Source organism: Mauremys reevesii, linkage group 11, assembly GCF_016161935.1.
Source record: "Mauremys reevesii isolate NIE-2019 linkage group 11, ASM1616193v1, whole genome shotgun sequence".
NCBI lineage: Eukaryota > Metazoa > Chordata > Testudines > Geoemydidae > Mauremys > Mauremys reevesii.
In genome coordinates, this window is record NC_052633.1 from 14,047,512 (window position 1) to 14,064,436 (window position 16,925).

The 16,925-nt window shown below is 43.7% G+C and overlaps 1 protein-coding gene across 1 annotated transcript in view; it reads right to left on the reverse strand.

Moving 5' to 3' along the window:
- LOC120374436 overlaps positions 1-16,925 on the reverse strand; it is a 156,822-nt gene that overhangs the window by 75,163 nt on the left and 64,734 nt on the right. The window contains exon 3 of the mRNA XM_039494139.1: positions 5,919-6,062. Coding sequence (XP_039350073.1) covers positions 5,919-6,062 — 144 coding nt within the window. The remainder of the gene's footprint in view (positions 1-5,918; positions 6,063-16,925) is intronic.

A 16,925-nucleotide genomic window follows, 5' to 3' on the forward strand; every position in this document is an offset into this window, starting at 1 on the left:
TAACATTTATATAGCACCTTTCATCACTAGAGTTCAAAGCACTTTACAAAGGTCAGTATCGCCAACCCCATTATACAGATGGACAAACAGACAAACACAGAGGGGAAGTAACATCCCCAAAGTCAGCCAGCAGGTGAAGTGGCAGATCCAGGAGTAGAAACCAAGTCTCAGAGTCCCAATCCAGTACTCCATCCACCACGCCACACTGCTTCCCTATATGAGGAGATGTTCTTGTCCTTTATATATCTGGGGTGGAGCTAACTGAGACCATCTACTAGCATGGCTCAGGAGTAATTATCCTTTGAGTCTAGGGCAAGTCAATTGAAAAGTCATGTGTTTCCATATACAGTCTTGGGAGTTTACTGCCCCGCTACAGTCTCCAATGGATAATTCTTCAGCGTGAGAGCAGGGCTGCTCACATGCAGACAATACAATGCATCTGCATCTGTGTCCAACACTAGAGACCCATTCTTAATCTTATCAGTCTTACCCACTGAGTAGATGGAAACTCCTTGAAGTGAGAAACATTTGACTTTCTATCTGAGTGAAGATAGCTGGGTCCAAGGGATTAAACTGGTTCAGAACTGACCTAAATTTTCACTCAAAGATCAAACAATGTTTGAGATTCAGAAAAAAAAATAGGTAAATTTTTTAGAAAAAGTTTCCTGTACACGACTTTTTCTGTCCTGAAGTGGAAATGCCAAAATATTCCAGCAGGGTCTTTTGTAGAACATCTGTCCCAACCAGAAGAAGGAAAGCACTGGGAGTTTCAGATGAAAACCTGCTCTCATGAGATTCCCAGGCTAATTTTACACATTGCAGCAGTTCAGATAAGCATCCAAACATTTATATTCTTACCCCAACCCGGTCACCACACCTTTTGAGAATGGCCAATCATTATTTTTTGGAACTTTGTAAGTTGATCTAGTTGGCACTTGAAATGCTTTTAGAACGTATTAGCTAAAAGAAAACAACTGGATTCCTTTATAGTTCAAGTAAAATTGAAGACTTTTTAGCATCAGCCATGAGCAAACACACAAACTGGGCATTGAATTCCTTGACTTAATACCAGTTCTAACCCCTTAACATATAACTTCTTAGGAAGGTAAAGTAATATTTGCCTTTTGTCAGAGGAGGGGAAAGGCTGTGGCCTAAAATAAGTCTTTAAGTTCACCTCTCTTGCTCACACTGAGTAATATCAGAGGGAGGAATAGCTCAGTGGTTTGAGCATTGGCTTGTTAAACACAGCGTTGTGAGTTCAATCCTCAAGGGGGCCATTTAGGGATCTGGGGCAAAATCTGTACTTGGTCCTGTAAAAGCAGCAAAGAGTCCTGTGGCACCTTATAGACTAACAGAGGTATTGGAGCATGAGCTTTTGTGGGTGAATACCCACTTGCATCCAACAAAGTGGGTATTCACCCACAAAAGCTCATGCTCTAATACATCTATAAAGTGCCACAGGACTCTTTGCTGCTTTTACAGATCCACACTAACATGGCTACCCCTCTGATACTTGGTCCTGCTAGTGAAGGCAGGGGGCTGAACTCAATGACCCTCCAGGGTCCCTTCCAGCTCTATGAGATAGGTATATCTCTCTCTATATATATTCTTTTTATCTTACACACCGTAAGTCAGTAGTCCTCATTCTCACTTACACCACTATGTAATGCAGTGTAGGGGGCCTTAACTGGGCATACATTCCATGTGAGGCTACTTTACATTTCCAGAGTGGGGTAAAGTGGCCTTAGAGTAACTGAGAATCAGTCCCAATGACACTATTTGTGGAGTCCGTCTGCACAGGGCAGCAGGATCTGGCCTACAATAATTTCTTAATTTGTCAGATAAAATCTCTGTCTTCGCTATAACATGTACATGTGACATGGATAATGCTACTACAGAGACTACAGAGAAAGGATCTTCTCTTGGTTCTCCATGGGGATTTCAAGGTGTTCCTTATTAACAGTCCTGCATAACACACAATATTATGCAGACAAAACACAGAAATACTTTGTCTTCTTTCTTTCACCTCTGCTCCTAACTCTGACTTTGCTCCTCTCAGTCTGCTTTCTCCACTCTCCTTTTCCTCTTTTCTGTTCTTCATGTATCATGCCACAAGCTGAGTTTTGTTTTGTTTTGTATTTTGTCTCCTTTTAAAAAGCCAGTGCTGCAGGAACCGCTGAACCCCACAGCCTAGTCCATGAGTATCTCAGAGCCTGAATTTTCATCAGTATGATTTTGGTACACACTAGCCATGTACAGTGCTAGCCCAGAACGCTAGGAAGGGCTATTGTGCCATATGGCTACCAACCAATACCTATGCTGGATTTTCATTGTCACTACTTGCTGTTCTCTTCACCCTCCCATACTGCAGCCAGGGTCCAAATACAAGCTAAAATACCATTGCGAGGCCGGGTAGGATCCACACCGTGGGAAGCCATCTTCTCTATGTCCACTTGAAATGCTCTATGTATCATGATCCCGGAAGGAGATATCTTGGGCTCCAATCCAGCAAAGCATCTAAGCATGTGCATAACTGAGTACCTGTCGTCCCACAGAAGCCAATATCATGCATTTCAGGTTATGCAACTGTATATGTGTTTTGCTGGATCAGAGCCTTAGTCTCCAGAGTATCTTATTGAGGTTAAAAGGCCAAGGGGGTCACTTCATTTAAGGGAACAACACGCACACCTCTTAAAGGCTCCTATCTCCTTCCAGTGCTTGTGTCATTGGCCTGCCTAGCCCTTTGCTACCACTCATCACAGAGCTTGTTCATTCTCAGTCTCTCTCTGAAGCAGTCACACAGGAACATGGAGGAAGCAGCAGAGATGCTTCATTTGAGAAGTAATGATGGGCATCCATTCACTTATGTTCATGGCTTGTTGAGTTCAATGATGTGTGACGCCCTGAAATGTCTCACATTTTGTTCCCTAATCTCTTCTGCACTTTTTTTGGCACAAGGAGGTGATGAAAAGATGCCAGTGCAACCACAAGTGACCAGTTAAGGGAAATCACACCAGTTCAACTTTAATTCCTATGGATGTCTCCAGTCAGAGCTGTACTGAGGTATATTAATCATGGAGTCAGCTCTCTGCTCACTCAGACAGCGGGGAGAGAAAACAATACAGGTTATGCTTCAGCGATCTCAGACGGTCTCAGGAAAGATAATAATTCGGGCACTTTGCAGGGTTTATGAAATGCAGCTACAAGTTCATATTTGCTATAGAGACAGATGAATTAACTCTTAATAATGTTCCTGTTACATCTTCAATGGCTTCCATCCATTTCCTGTTCAGCAACTGGTCGTAACAAAACTTAGATTGAGTTTGTGCCTCTTGCAAACTCAAGTGTCACCGATGGTATGCCAGAATGTCTCATCTGGCTGTAAAGAATGATATGAATGTTGTGGCTCTCCAATCCAGATCTCATCACCTGCTCTTCTCTGGGTTCCCTGGAACAGGCCTATCATTGATGTCAATGGGGGCATTGCATTGCACCTCTGAGAGTGCAGGGGTGCTCTCAAGAACTCTCTTTGGTGGATAAGGGCTTTATGGAGTACAGAATATTGGATGAGGAGAATTTTGGATCGGCAACTCAGCAGCAGACAAGCATTAATAAACTTCTTTTCACCCACAAGAGGGGCATAGAGAGAAGCAATCCTGGGATGAAAGCAGGGATGGTGGTGAGGAGGGCAGATCCAACATAATTTTATTGCAGATGAAACTTCCAATAAATGACAGGTTTCAAATTCTGCATAAAAACTCAGGTAAGGAGACCACGGCCATTCAACTGAAAATCGGTGACTCCCTGGGAGGAAAATTCAGAAATGGTGCTAACTTCCCCTTTGAAATGCTTTGAAAGGAGGACAACAAAAAAAGAACACTTCTGGAAAAAAACCACACAACTCCCTGCATCCCACAGTTCTTCCAGTGTAGGTTTAATTATAATTTTAATTGCTTTTTCCTTATAAATTTTTTCAAGTTACCAGTAATGGAAATTCAGATAGATTATTGATGTTAGCCCCAGAGAGCCAATGACACACAACTCCAAACAACATCATCCCGGACCTGTAAACTCTTCAGGAAATTCAGTGACGTTTTCAGGTTTCAGCTGTTATCCTCATCATATATGGCTTTAAAAACTAATTCCTTACAGTACCATTTTCTTAAAAATACAATTCTTTCCATATGACAGGTATTTGTGCAGTGCAAATACTGGAGGCTACTCCTACAGGCCAAGAACTCACCCATTCACCTACAAACACATATTTACACATTCATCTATCATATACATATGGCCAGATTCTCTTCCGCATCCAGGGCCGTCAGGGAACTGGTTATGGCTCCCTGGTTTTCAGCCCTGACCCCAGAGCAGTTTAGAGCAGCCTGGGAGTTTGTCCAGACTGCAACAGCTGGCTATGGTCCCCATCTGTCCATGGTTCCTAACTGTCTCTCCTCACCCACAAGCCGCTCCCTGCAGTGAGTGCTATGGGGTGAGAGGAGTTGGAGCCAGTGCTGTGTCCCCAAGAGGAGACATAGGAGACCTCTGCGCCACTGAACTGCACAAAATGAGTACAGTGGCCCAGATTCTCTGGCCCATATTTTTAGGGCTATGCGAGAGCTGTGTATTAGGTACTGCAAATTGATGATGCATTCATCAGATACAAATCCTACAAACATTTAACTTTCACTTAGGAACTCGGGAGTGCATTTAAAGTTGGCCACAATCTGCTTGAAGTGGTGCAGCCATCTCCAATCATGAACAGAGCCCAACATTTCTCCTTTATACCCCCCTTCCTAACTTCATATGCGATTAACAGTCCCTTCAAGCTGAGTTGGGAGGGAAAACCTTGGGAGAATCTGTAGGTTTTCAATGCAAGTGGGCCTAGAGCTCCACAAAAGCAACAAAGAATCCTGTGGCACCTTATAGACTAACAGACGTTCTGCAGCATGAGCTTTCGTGGGTGAATACCCACTTCTTCAGATGCAAGAGCTCCACAATACATTAGATGAAAATGTTAGAGGATAAAACATTTTCAAAGTAAAATAGCAGCAGCACTCCATAAAGATACATTTGATGCGGCATTTTCTCTTGCTCTTTTTATGTCAAAGAATCTTCTTTGCTCCTCTAAGAAAAGGGCTTTGATAAAGTGTTTTGGTCTTAAAAGAGTCATGTAGAGCCCCATATATGAATAACAAGAATACCCAGAATTACATTGCTAACAAAAATATTGGGAGGGATGGTAAACCTCTTGTTTCAGGGCTCAAACCAATCTCTAAATATCAGGGATTATGATAAAATCTTATGCGGGGGGAAGATTATCCCACATCTGTCTACTGTGGGGTTATTATACCTTTCTCTGGAGCAGCAGATCCTGGCCACTGTCAGACTCAGGCTAAGGGTTTAGATGGATGTTGGGTCTTATCCTGTCTGGCAGTTCCTATATTCCCATATTCCATGAATAGTTATGTGGTAGACAAATGTTTCAGGCAGATCTAGAGCGCCATATCCTAAACTAGTGTAAATCAGCATAGCCCCCTTGAAGCCAATGCTGATTCACACCCAGCCAAGAATTGGGTCTTGTGAGTTTTGGGCCCAGTTCTGCAAACTAACTTGTGTTGAGTAACACTTCAGTGATTTCAAAGAAATTTCATGTGTAAATGCTGCTCCTCACAACTAAGAATCAGACCCTTACAGAAGAGCTGTCATTTAAAATTATACTGCTAGTGCTACCTCAGCTCCTGGAAACATATATGGTTTAAAAACTTACAGGAGATCCTGAGGGTGAGTCTGGCACAAGTGAAGGATTTGGGCTTCTGCTTTTGTCAAGTTACATAGGGCTTATCTGGAACTGCTGAATATGAGAACGGTATAAACGGCCACCATTCAGGGTGATTCGAAAGAAACCACTGGTTACCTACCTGCTCCTCCCTGTAGAAAGCTGTAGGTTCTGCAGTCTTCTGGCTCTTTCTGGGAAACAACCACCTCTCTCGCAGCTGCAGGTTTCGCTTCAGGTGGATGGCCACCTGCTTGTCAGGATCTGCCAACAGAGACCTCAGGTTTTCCTGTTTCAACCCAAGTTAAAAAACCAAAACACACAGGGTACAAAATGTCAATATATAGCAACCTTATTATCATTAATGATAACCTACGATGGAAAACCAATGAATAGCACCAAAAAAAATGAGTTTGTTTTTTCACATTCTTGATATACTTAAAGACACTTTCAGATCTTGGTACGATGGTGGGTTTCTTATATACATTAAGAAGAGAACGAAGGGCCCCACTCAGCAGAAAATGTTCCGAGAGGCAGTGCAGTGTCTGGATATTCTCCACAAATTTTCCTGAGCTGCTATCATGGAGGCTGCTCTCTATTTCAAGAGAGAAACTCAGATATATGTGGCTAAGCTACAATGAAGCCTTTTCTTTTCTGTGCACCTTTATGTAGTCCCATAAGATGCCAGTTTCATTTGCATGTGCCAAGACAGCAGATATTACATGGGCATCCTTTATATTAATGCTCCTTTTATTAGTGGTTTAGGAAAGGGTAACACATTATTAGTATCAGAGGGGTAGCCGTGTTAGTCTGGATCTGTAAAAGCAGCAAAGAGTCCTGTGGCACCTTATAGACTAACAGACGTATGGGAGCATGCATGACATGCATCCGACGAAGTGGGTATTCACCCACGAAAGCTCATGCTACAATATGTCTGTTAGTCTATAAGGTGCCACAGGACTCTTTGCTGCTTTTACATTATTAGTAGATTTTAATAAGTGTTTAAACAATTGTTATGGATTGTTAGAGTCCAACAGGTTGCTTAAAACCATGGCTTATAACCATCTGTAACACCACCTGCTTACAGCCATCTATGACACATACCACTCATGTATGTAGCATGTTCATTACACCAGCCCTTTATAAATAGAATACTAATATATGGCATGACCTGCTTTATTCTCAGAACTGTTGCATCTCAATAACAAAACAGGAACAGGGGGAAACAAATGAGTGAGTGAGTGAGGAAGAATAACTCTCGGTGCTAACTTCCATAAACTCCACATCTCCCCAACATGTCTACACTTACCTCCAGAGCGATCGATCCAGCTGGGGTTGATTTATCGCATCTAGTGAAGATGTGATAAATCGACCGCCGAGTGCTCTCCCGTCGACTCCGGTACTCCACCGGAGCGAGAAGCGTAGACGAAGTCAACGGGGGAGCATCAGCAGTCGACCTATCGCAGTAAAGACACCGCAGTAAGTAGCTTTAAGTACGTCGACTTCAGCTACGCTATTTTCGTAGATGAAGTTGCATAACTTAGACAGTCTTAGCTCGCTGCCCTCTTCCTTCCCCTACCCTAGTGTAGACCAGTCCTCACTCTCAGCGGCAGAGCAGCTTTTCACCCATGCATGGGCCAGCCTCTACCCTCAGTGTGTTGACCTCACCAAAGCAATCTTTAAAGCACAGACTGGACAAATCTCGCACATGTCATTTCTGGCTTACTGGAAGTGGCCAAAAAGCTTGATTTTTGGTCGGGCATATCATGACAGTTGAATGAGAAGGGTGCATTGGTTTCTAAGAAGCTGACCGTGCGTCAGACCTTTATTCACACTGAATTGTACTTTACTACTGCAGTAGTCCCATAAGATGCCAGTTTCATTTGAGGTCAGTCACAAGAGACCTATTGTTAAATAAATGTATTTCTATAGAAAATGAGGAAATTTGTCCCCTAATCACCAGTGGCTTTCATTTTAACCATTTTTTGTTCTGGGCTGAAGCTGCCTAGTAGAGAGATGGGCATCCTGGATGCTAAAAACTTCAAACAAGCACCAGCATTTTCAGTTTGAAATGTCTGCATAATCTCAAATTTTGTATGGGTCCCTTTCCATTCAACAAGCTGGCTGTGGGGTTTAAGCAGCGTTTTAGTCATTCCCATTGCCAGTCAGTCAGAATGCAGCCAGGTGAGAGAGCGCCAGCCTGGAAAGATACAATATGGGAGAAAAAGGTGGTGGGGTCAACTGCATACATGGGCAAACGTTGGCAGTGCCCATCAATTTGACATCACTCTCCTCTCTGAATGCCCTCCATTGGCTCACCATCTGCATCAAATTTAAATAATCGGTCACCACCATTGCAAATCTACAACCCCCTCCTTATCCTCGCTTCTTGAGATCACATCGCACCCGACCCCCTCTGTTTCCCCAGCATTCCCTGCCCTGTCTATTTGTCAGTCTCCTCTGTGCCTTCTTCCAGGCAACTCACTAACATGGTTTGACCCCTCTGACCTCTGAAAGCCCTGACCTTTCAGTGAGTCTTAAAAGTCCACCCTTGCCATGCTGGCTATAATGAACCATATTGATTTCTATAGAAAAATCCCCCTAGTTTCCCTTCCCTGACTTCTTTGTCCTAACAATCTAAGGTAATTAATATGGTCCCCTTTACCACAGCATCTGAGCACCTCACAATCTTTAACATGTTTGTCCTCACAATGCCCCCTGCAAGGTAGGGAAGTGCTATTATCTCTGTTTTACAAATGGGGAAGCTGTATAAACCAAGTGAGTAGCCCAAGGTCACACAGGAAGTTTGTGGCAAAGAAGGGACGAGAGCCAAGGTCGCCTGAGTCACAAGCTAGTGCCCTGACCGCTGGACCATCTTCCCTCTCCTTTGTCAGTGAGCTCCTCAGGGCAGTGATTTGCTGACATCTGGAAAGTGCCTTGTACATTGTGGGTGCTGCCACAAACAAACCTCCTCAGGCCAGGGATAACAGATGTGCTACAAGCACACTCAGAGGGTAGAGGAGACCGAATGAGGAGCCTGAAATCAGAAGGGCCTAGGAGAGACAGGTCTAAGCAAAGGCCTGAAATGGGGAGGGGTTGGAGGGGAGAAGAAGGTCCTTAGGAGCTTTGGAGAGAGCCACTCCATTCCTGGGAAGCTTAGAGTGAGCATGATCTGCCTACATTAGAGCAAGGAGGAGAGGCTGGCAAGCACATCCTCACCACCTAGTCAAAGGGATGGGAACCTGATTCTTTTAAAACCACAAGGCACAATCCAGTCCATTAGAAAAAACACATTTTTGTCAGCTTTCAAAATCTGTCTAAGGGATTTGCATGCCCAGTTCTCATTAAAACCAATGGAAATTGGGTATCCAAACCCTAGCTGGCTTTGAGAATCTCAGCCCTGAAAGAGTTCCATCAGCAGTATTCTTCCAGTCTTAAAGCAAATTAGTGTCAGGATCCCAAAAAGGGCAGTCAGGGCCAAGGGGCAAAGTGGAGGCAAACCCAAGGCTGGGAGTAGTAGAGGAGTTCATAGTCAGGTTCCAGGCCAGGGTCGATACCCAGGATCAGAGTCCATGTCAGGAGGTGAAGTCCAGAACAAGACGTGGTCAAAGCCAGGAATTAAGGAGCAGGAATAGTCTTGTAGCTACAGGAGATCCACACTGTTACCTGGACATTTCCTGGTATGCCTCTTGGGTTTCTATAGGGCAGGGAGACAATCAGGCGCCATGACACTGCTGTCTGTCAAACCCTTGAGGCAGAACTTCCCATGGTCTGTGTCCACGGCATGTCATGTGAAGTGGAGCGCAAGCCAGTTATCCCTGTTGCTGGATGTCAGCCTGGAGATGCCAGCTGTCTGGTAGCTCTGTGGGCCTCAGTTCAAGAAATCCTAGGACCTTACAATTAAAACCTTTGCAGGAGCTCCTCTCTCTACCAATTTGGAAACCGGAAAATGTTGGTAACAGATGGAACAAGCTGCAATAGTGAAATATAGCCCCTGGGAACAAAGTTAATCTGGATAAGTGTATCTAAATTCCTAGCATTGTTAGCAAGTTTACAAGAGTTAATGGGGGAAGGAGGAGGTCTGACTGCACTAGGCACAGGATGGCTAAAAGTACTGATTAAATTATCCCAAGCAAGAGGCAAAAGGTCCTTTCTCCTACCATAAGATAAGGCAATATGACAGCTTGTCATAGGGTTGCTCTGGGCAATGTACCACTGTGGCCACCAGAGCATCAGAATGAGATGCCAATACTGTAAAGGTAAAACAACCAAGCAGGTGAAAAATAAGGAAACATGTTTATACACACGGAGAGAGGCTAGGTTTAAAAATATGAACGCTGCTTTCTTCGAAGAGATATTACACCTCTTTTTTTATTAACTTAAAAGCATGTTCTGAGGCAGAAAGTAGAAAGAATATAAAATTAATCCTCCTACTAAGGAAAATGGTCTGTCTTCAACTGCTATGCTTCACTTTGTTGAAGGGAAAAGGGGAAAGACTTCTGCTTTTAAAGCTTTTTTTTGCATCCCATCTGGAACTTCAAATATATTTTGGCAAAGTAATTCTTTGAACACTATAAGGACAAGGTGTTAATAAAAATACTCTACAATTATGAGTTTCTCATTTGTGTTTTGTGGGGGAAAAAAATCTGTGGATTCCTTTGGTGCTGACATTCCTAGATCTCAGTTGACATTTTTTCTTTCATCAGCTTCCAAGGTCTTCTGAAAAAGGAAATCTATTTGAGTTTATGACCGCAAACTAAAAGGTTTTAATATATTATATTCATGGAGGGGATTACCTAGTTCCTGGTACTTATTACTGCAGTGTTCTGTGTCCCATTGAGCTACTGAAGAGGACATTGCATCCTTTAAAAAAGCACCTGATCCTTATCTGGTGTAAATCAGTGAAGCTATATTGGAACTCTGCCAGTTTATACCCACAGAGGGTCTGGCCCAAAGACTTTTAGCGCAGAGCAAATTAAGTGTTTACACTTGCACGTGACTATTCAATATTTTTTTGACCTCCACAGTCTGCATTCAGCTCGCCTGTTCGTTTTGACATGTAAATGCTTACTTTTATAGGAAAGTATACAGTTGTGTTTCAAATTTCCTACTCTGGTAGGTTATAACATTCCATTCTTTTGTATAGTGAAGCAGAAGTGGAACTTCTCAGCCTTAAAAGACTTAAGTTTGTACAAAGTTTAAAGGAATGATCCAACAAAGAGTTAACACTTGGGATAGGCCCATGCCAGGACCTGGGAGACTATGGGTGAAATCCTGGCCCCACTGAGGTCAATGGGAGATTTGCTACTGACTTCAATGGAGCCAGGTTTTTACCCCATGTCTCTGAACTTTGTGAGATGTTTGAATACAGATCTGGGGATGAGCACCTATGCCAGGTCCATATTTGGAGGGAACTCTCAAGGTGGAGAGCTCATCTCAGCCAGTTTGGCAGCACTTCCTCTCACCACCCTCCTCCATAATCTGGACCCTGAATTGGAATGTCAGGTTCTTTGTGTTCAGGGATGAGAGCTACTTTTGCGTTGTCAAGCTGCTCAAGGCTGGGAGTGTGCGTTTCCAAACTCTTTGAGCGACACAGAGTTCAGGGTCATCAGAACAAAACTAGGCCTTACGCTTGGGCTATGCACAGATTTTGTACCCGTACAGCTATTTTAGTTGGGGGGGGGGTATTTTTTTTTTACCAAGACAGCTATTATGCCTTCAGAACCCACCCTGAAAACTCTTATTTGCCATAAGGCCTACAAGAAACAAAACTCTTGATAACCGGTAGGCTGCTGTTGTGCAGAGACCACAGTCTACCACGCTGACCTATGTTGCTCCATGGTTTCCACATGCTTCCCCATCCCTCTGTCCTTATCTATCGGTTGGCTGTTGTCTTACACTTAGATTGTAAGCTCTTTGGGGGAGGGACCATTCTTTTGTTCTGTGTTTGTATAGCACCCAGCACAATGGAGGCCTGGTCCTTGACTGGGGCCACTTGGCTTTATAAAAATACTGATACACGTGCAGATGTAATTATACTAGTAAAAATGTGCCTTATACTGGTATAGACTCATAGGACTGGAAGAGACCTTGAGAGGTCATCCAGTCCAGTGCCCTGCACTCATGGTAGGAGAAAGTCTTCCTGTATGGAGATAAACTATATCAATATAAGCACATTTATATCAGTATAATTGCATCCACACTGGAAGAGGGGATGGAGAGTGCATTGCACCTCCAACTCACTACCAGTATAGTTAACACAGTGCAACTTTTTGCTTTGGACAAGGCCTTTGAGCCAAAGTGGCACATTTCCCATTGACTTCAACGGGAGTTGTGCTTGCTTACACCCAGCTCAATATGGCCCTTAATGTGTGTTGCAAGAGGATTTCAGCATATAAGTCTTTGGGAACTACAGGAATCGTCAAACAGGACGGAATTGAACTAGATTGACTGGGGGAGTTCTGTAAGCTTGGCCAAGCTGCAGTTGATAACACTCAGTACCAACCTGGAATTCACAGTACTGTGTTTTTTTGTTTTTTAACATTCAGTATCTCTGTATAAAATTATATTTCAAAGGATCTGGATGCTACTTTATTTATTAACTTTCAGTTGGTGTCCACTTGTTCTCCGCTGAGAGGAAAACACCTTTATTTATAATTTGTATTGCAGTAGTACCCGTAGGCCCCAGAGCCCTGTTAAGTTAGACACTGTACAGATTAAAAGGTGCCTCTTTACCCCAAAAACGCTTACAATCCAAACAGACCATTGAGTTAAGTACTTCCTGACCATTCAGAATGGTTAATCAATAAGGTTTACCTTATGTAATTAATCACCAAGGCGCAAATCCTCAGCTGATGTCAATTGTCGTGACTCCATTGAAGTCAATTTACACCAGCTGCGAATCTTCCCTCCCCACCCCCTTGAGTTTATAAATGAAGCTCTCTCACTGTGGCTGAACATGGTCCCATAGTTCAGAGCCACTTCTGCCCTGTGGGGTTGTCATGTGACACCGTCATGGGAAGCGGAGGCAAGACAGGCCAAGGAACCCGCTTCTGTACATCACAGGAAAGAGGGAGAGTGGGGCCATTTTCAGGTCCCTATTCCCCGGCTTCCCCTGGGAGGAAGTCTCATCTGTACCATCTCATTCTGGAGCTCTGCTGAGGACAGGAAGAAGCGCTAGTTGTCGCTGATTCTAATGAGGCAAGAGAATAACTGGGGAAGCCAGACTGCATGCTGAGAGGAGGAGGAACAGGCTGTGAAAACCCCACATCTGAATTGGCTGCCACCTGCCAAACGATTAAGATGCACCAATTCGTTGATCATGGGGGGTGGGGGCACCCATGACATGTAAAGACTGTCACAAAGTATTTTTATTAGGTTTAACTTGACTACTAAGATTTTAGTAACTTCAGCTCTTCTCATTCCTGCAGCAAATCCCTCTCAGACAGAACCTGGAAGATGTCCCAATTCTGTACCTTCCATATTGCTTGAAACTGAGCTCGGGCACAGACAAGATTTCATTGATATATCCCCTGAAATTACTTATTGATTCTTGAGGTTGTCATGGATAATATCCAATTATAATACATCTGCTGTGTCAAGAACCTTGGTGTGAATGCTGATTTAACAACCCTGGAGGAATACATCAGTGGCTTGGCCAATGCTGCTTCCCCCCAGCCCCTCTCTGCAGGTTACCAGTCTGAGACCTCCTGCTTTTGTTAGGGCCGGAATTGATCACTGTAATTTTCTGTTGGCTGAACTCCCAGATCATGTTCTACATCAGTTTTGACTCACACATAATGCTGTTGACAGGGGTTTATATGAGTCCAAAGATTTGTTCTCATTTTACACCTTTTTCGGTGTCTTTATTCACTGGCTTTCTGTGCCTTTGTGGATGAACGGTTGGGTTTTAGCAGTCACTTTCAAAGCTCTCCACAATTATTCCGCTCATTATCTGGCTGATTTCTGACACTCAGATGAAAACACATAAAACCAGATTTTCTAGTGAGTTAAGAGCCTATTTGCACCACAAAGAGGCTATAATCTGCCCACCAATGCTCAGATGAGAAATCCTTTGGTGTAAGGGAACTCTCTGTTGGGCAGAACAGTGCCACTCTCAGGTCTAGGCCAAAGCCCCTTCTGGTGCAGGGGGGCACATGACGAGTATAAGGGAGCGCAAATCTGCAATGTCAAATCTCCACCGACAGAGGCTCCCAAATCAACAGCCCAAATTAGAGCTACCCAGAAGTAGTTCTAAGTGATGTAGGGGCAGTAGTCAGCCCTCATAATCTAGGAACCCTAACTGGCTCCCTGCCATTTTCCTGACTCTGGCGCATGAGAGATTTTGATCTATATTATACTGATAATAGCCCTGGGAGAGGACGGCTGCCCATATATCATTTGTGAACAATGAGAGAAAGACATTTAGGTCCTGCTTCAACAGTGCATCTAAGCACGGGCTTAATGTTAAGCACATGTTTAAGTTTCATTGGATGTACTGAAGAATTTTGCTGAAGAGGGATGGGCTTGAGCCCGTGTTTAACGTTAACTGATTGACCTAAAACCAAAGTTTAAATTGAAACCATGCCTCCCGGCTCTGGTATTTTTCACAAACCTCGTCAATATTATTTTACGGCACTATCTCCTAGGGGCCTGAATCAGGGCCCCATTGAACAGACTAAACATGGGAGAACCCACAGAAAATGAAGATAAGCTAATAGACAAAGAGGAGGAGGAAACAGTGAAATGGTCATATTGAAAGCAGCAGTACCTTTTCACTGCTTTGTTATTATTGGACAGTGCTCTAGGGTACACTGTATGAAAGGTTTTGTATAAACACGCTGAGTGACTGGCTGATTGATAAGAAGAGAGTCCTCAGTTCTTACTAGCAGATTCAACATTGATTGCTAGTGTCATATCAGGCAATCTTCATCCTCTATAGAATTTCGAAAAGAAAATCCTCTCTTTCGTGACGTCTGGTATTATCAGCTCACAGATCAGGTGTGAGAGAAGAATAGAGAATATGGAGTGTGGCCGGATAAAGAGATGATGAAAATACATATAGAAAAACAGAAATACTGAGAGCTGACATTTTAAGCTAGTCAGATGAATAGTAGGGCTCCCATCTATTACAATTAAAACTCAGTCATGCTAATAAACCGGGTTAAAAAATGGGTGAGCAGCTTCCTTTTTAAAATATATATATATAGAGAGAGAGAGCTGCTATAACAATGATTCCTTCTAGTTAACAGCCTGAGGCCTGTGACAGTCTGTATCCCTATGTTCACCCCTTCTACAACACTATGTTAAATTTTGTACAAAGCATTCCATGTAAGGTATCATTTGAAAACTCATAATTTGCTGATCATTATTGTCCTGGTAAAATACGTGTGGCAACAACATTTTATGTAGAGAGATAAGATTCCATTGAATAATGTTACCAAGACATGGTCCAACATGTTCTGGAGGCCAGTCATAAACAAGTTCCCCAGAGGCAAAAGGCTAGCGAACACCTCAGCCAGGTGTCCATGAGATCAAATGGACCACCCTCTGATTAAGTGGGCAGGAGAGATAATATGGGGAAAATCTAAATTTTGACAAAGAAGTAGTTTAAGGTTCCTGGGCACAGAGACTTTGTCTCCTAACCTCACCTACAGATGATTCTCATGCAAGAGAAAGGGCTATAAGAGAGAGCGCAGATGCCCCAATTCATTTCTCCCTTGCTCTCTACCCACGGCATCATCAACACTTGAAGAGCAAAGGAAGCAGCACTGGACTGGGTGGAGATCCTGACTGAAATTGGTTCAGCCAATATGGCTGCTGGAAGGTGTAGTGAGAGAGACCTTTGCTTTTTATTTACTTAGCTTGTTAAATGAGGTTGTAGTTGTGTTTTACCTTTTGTTTCCTTGCAACCAATTCTGACTTAAACGTCTCATTACGTGTAGTCACTTAAAATCTATCTTTCTGTAGTTAGTAAATTTGTTTTGTTGTTTTATCTGAATCAGTGTGGTTGGATTGACGTGTTTGGAAAGTTCCATTTGGGATGATAAGATTAGTGCATACCATTTTCTAGTAATGAAATGATGGACTTTATATGAGTTTGTATTGTCCAAGAGGGTGCTGGGCAGTCCAAGACACACATTTGTGGGGAAAAGTCTGGTGCTGTGAGTTTGCTGGTGTTGCTTTGCAGTGTAATTCATGAGTGACTGGCTATAGCACTCAGACAGTATAGCTGGGAGGGATTTACATGCTGGAGGCTGTGTGTGAGCAGCCCGGGAGTGGTTGCTCTCACAGTGAAGCAGTGTAAAAGGCACCCTAGGCTGGGGAATTGAGGGGACAGGGCTGTCCATCAGATCAAGATTGTACCCTGGGTAATGTCACCAGGCCCGATCCTGTTACAATTGCAGTCAGTGACAAAACTTCCACTGAATTTCTACTGGAACAGGATCAAGCCCTGGAGTCTCAATCATTTGCCCCACCTGGGTAACCCTTAGCCTTCACGTAGAGATTGATCTAATCTGATCTAATCCATTTTACTAGCATTGGCTTGAGCTGCTTAGATCTCTTGCTATGTCTAGTGAGAACTGATGAGCCTTAGGGCATGTCTACACTTACCTCCAAAGCAATCGATCCAGTGGGGGTCAATTTATCGTGTCTAGTGAAGACGCGATAAATCAATTGCCAAGTGCTCTCCCGTCGATTCCGGTACTCCACCGGAGCGAGAAGCGTAGGAGGAGTCAACGGGAGAGCGTCAGCAGTCGACATACTGCAGTGAAGACACCACGGTAAGGAGATCTAAGTAGGTTATTCACGTAGCTGAAGTTGCATAACTTAGGTTGACACCCCCTCCCAGTGTAGACCAGGCCTTAGAGAAATAAGCAATCCCAGTGTATACCGATTACCTCCGTATGCAGGAGAAGTAGAAGGTTGATCTTCAGTTGACTCAAACAAGCTGGTGTGTACATTGTCCCCTTGAGGACAGCAAACCTGACAATGTGTGTGTGTCCAGTGGGGAAGGGATGGACACAGCAGGGAGCATTTCGAGGAGCCGGGGGTTGGTGTGTGCCTATCACTGGCCAGAGAGAGCGAGATCTGTGGTTTCAGGGAGCTGAGCTAGAGCAGACACAGACAAGCCCACCACATGCCAAGGGCA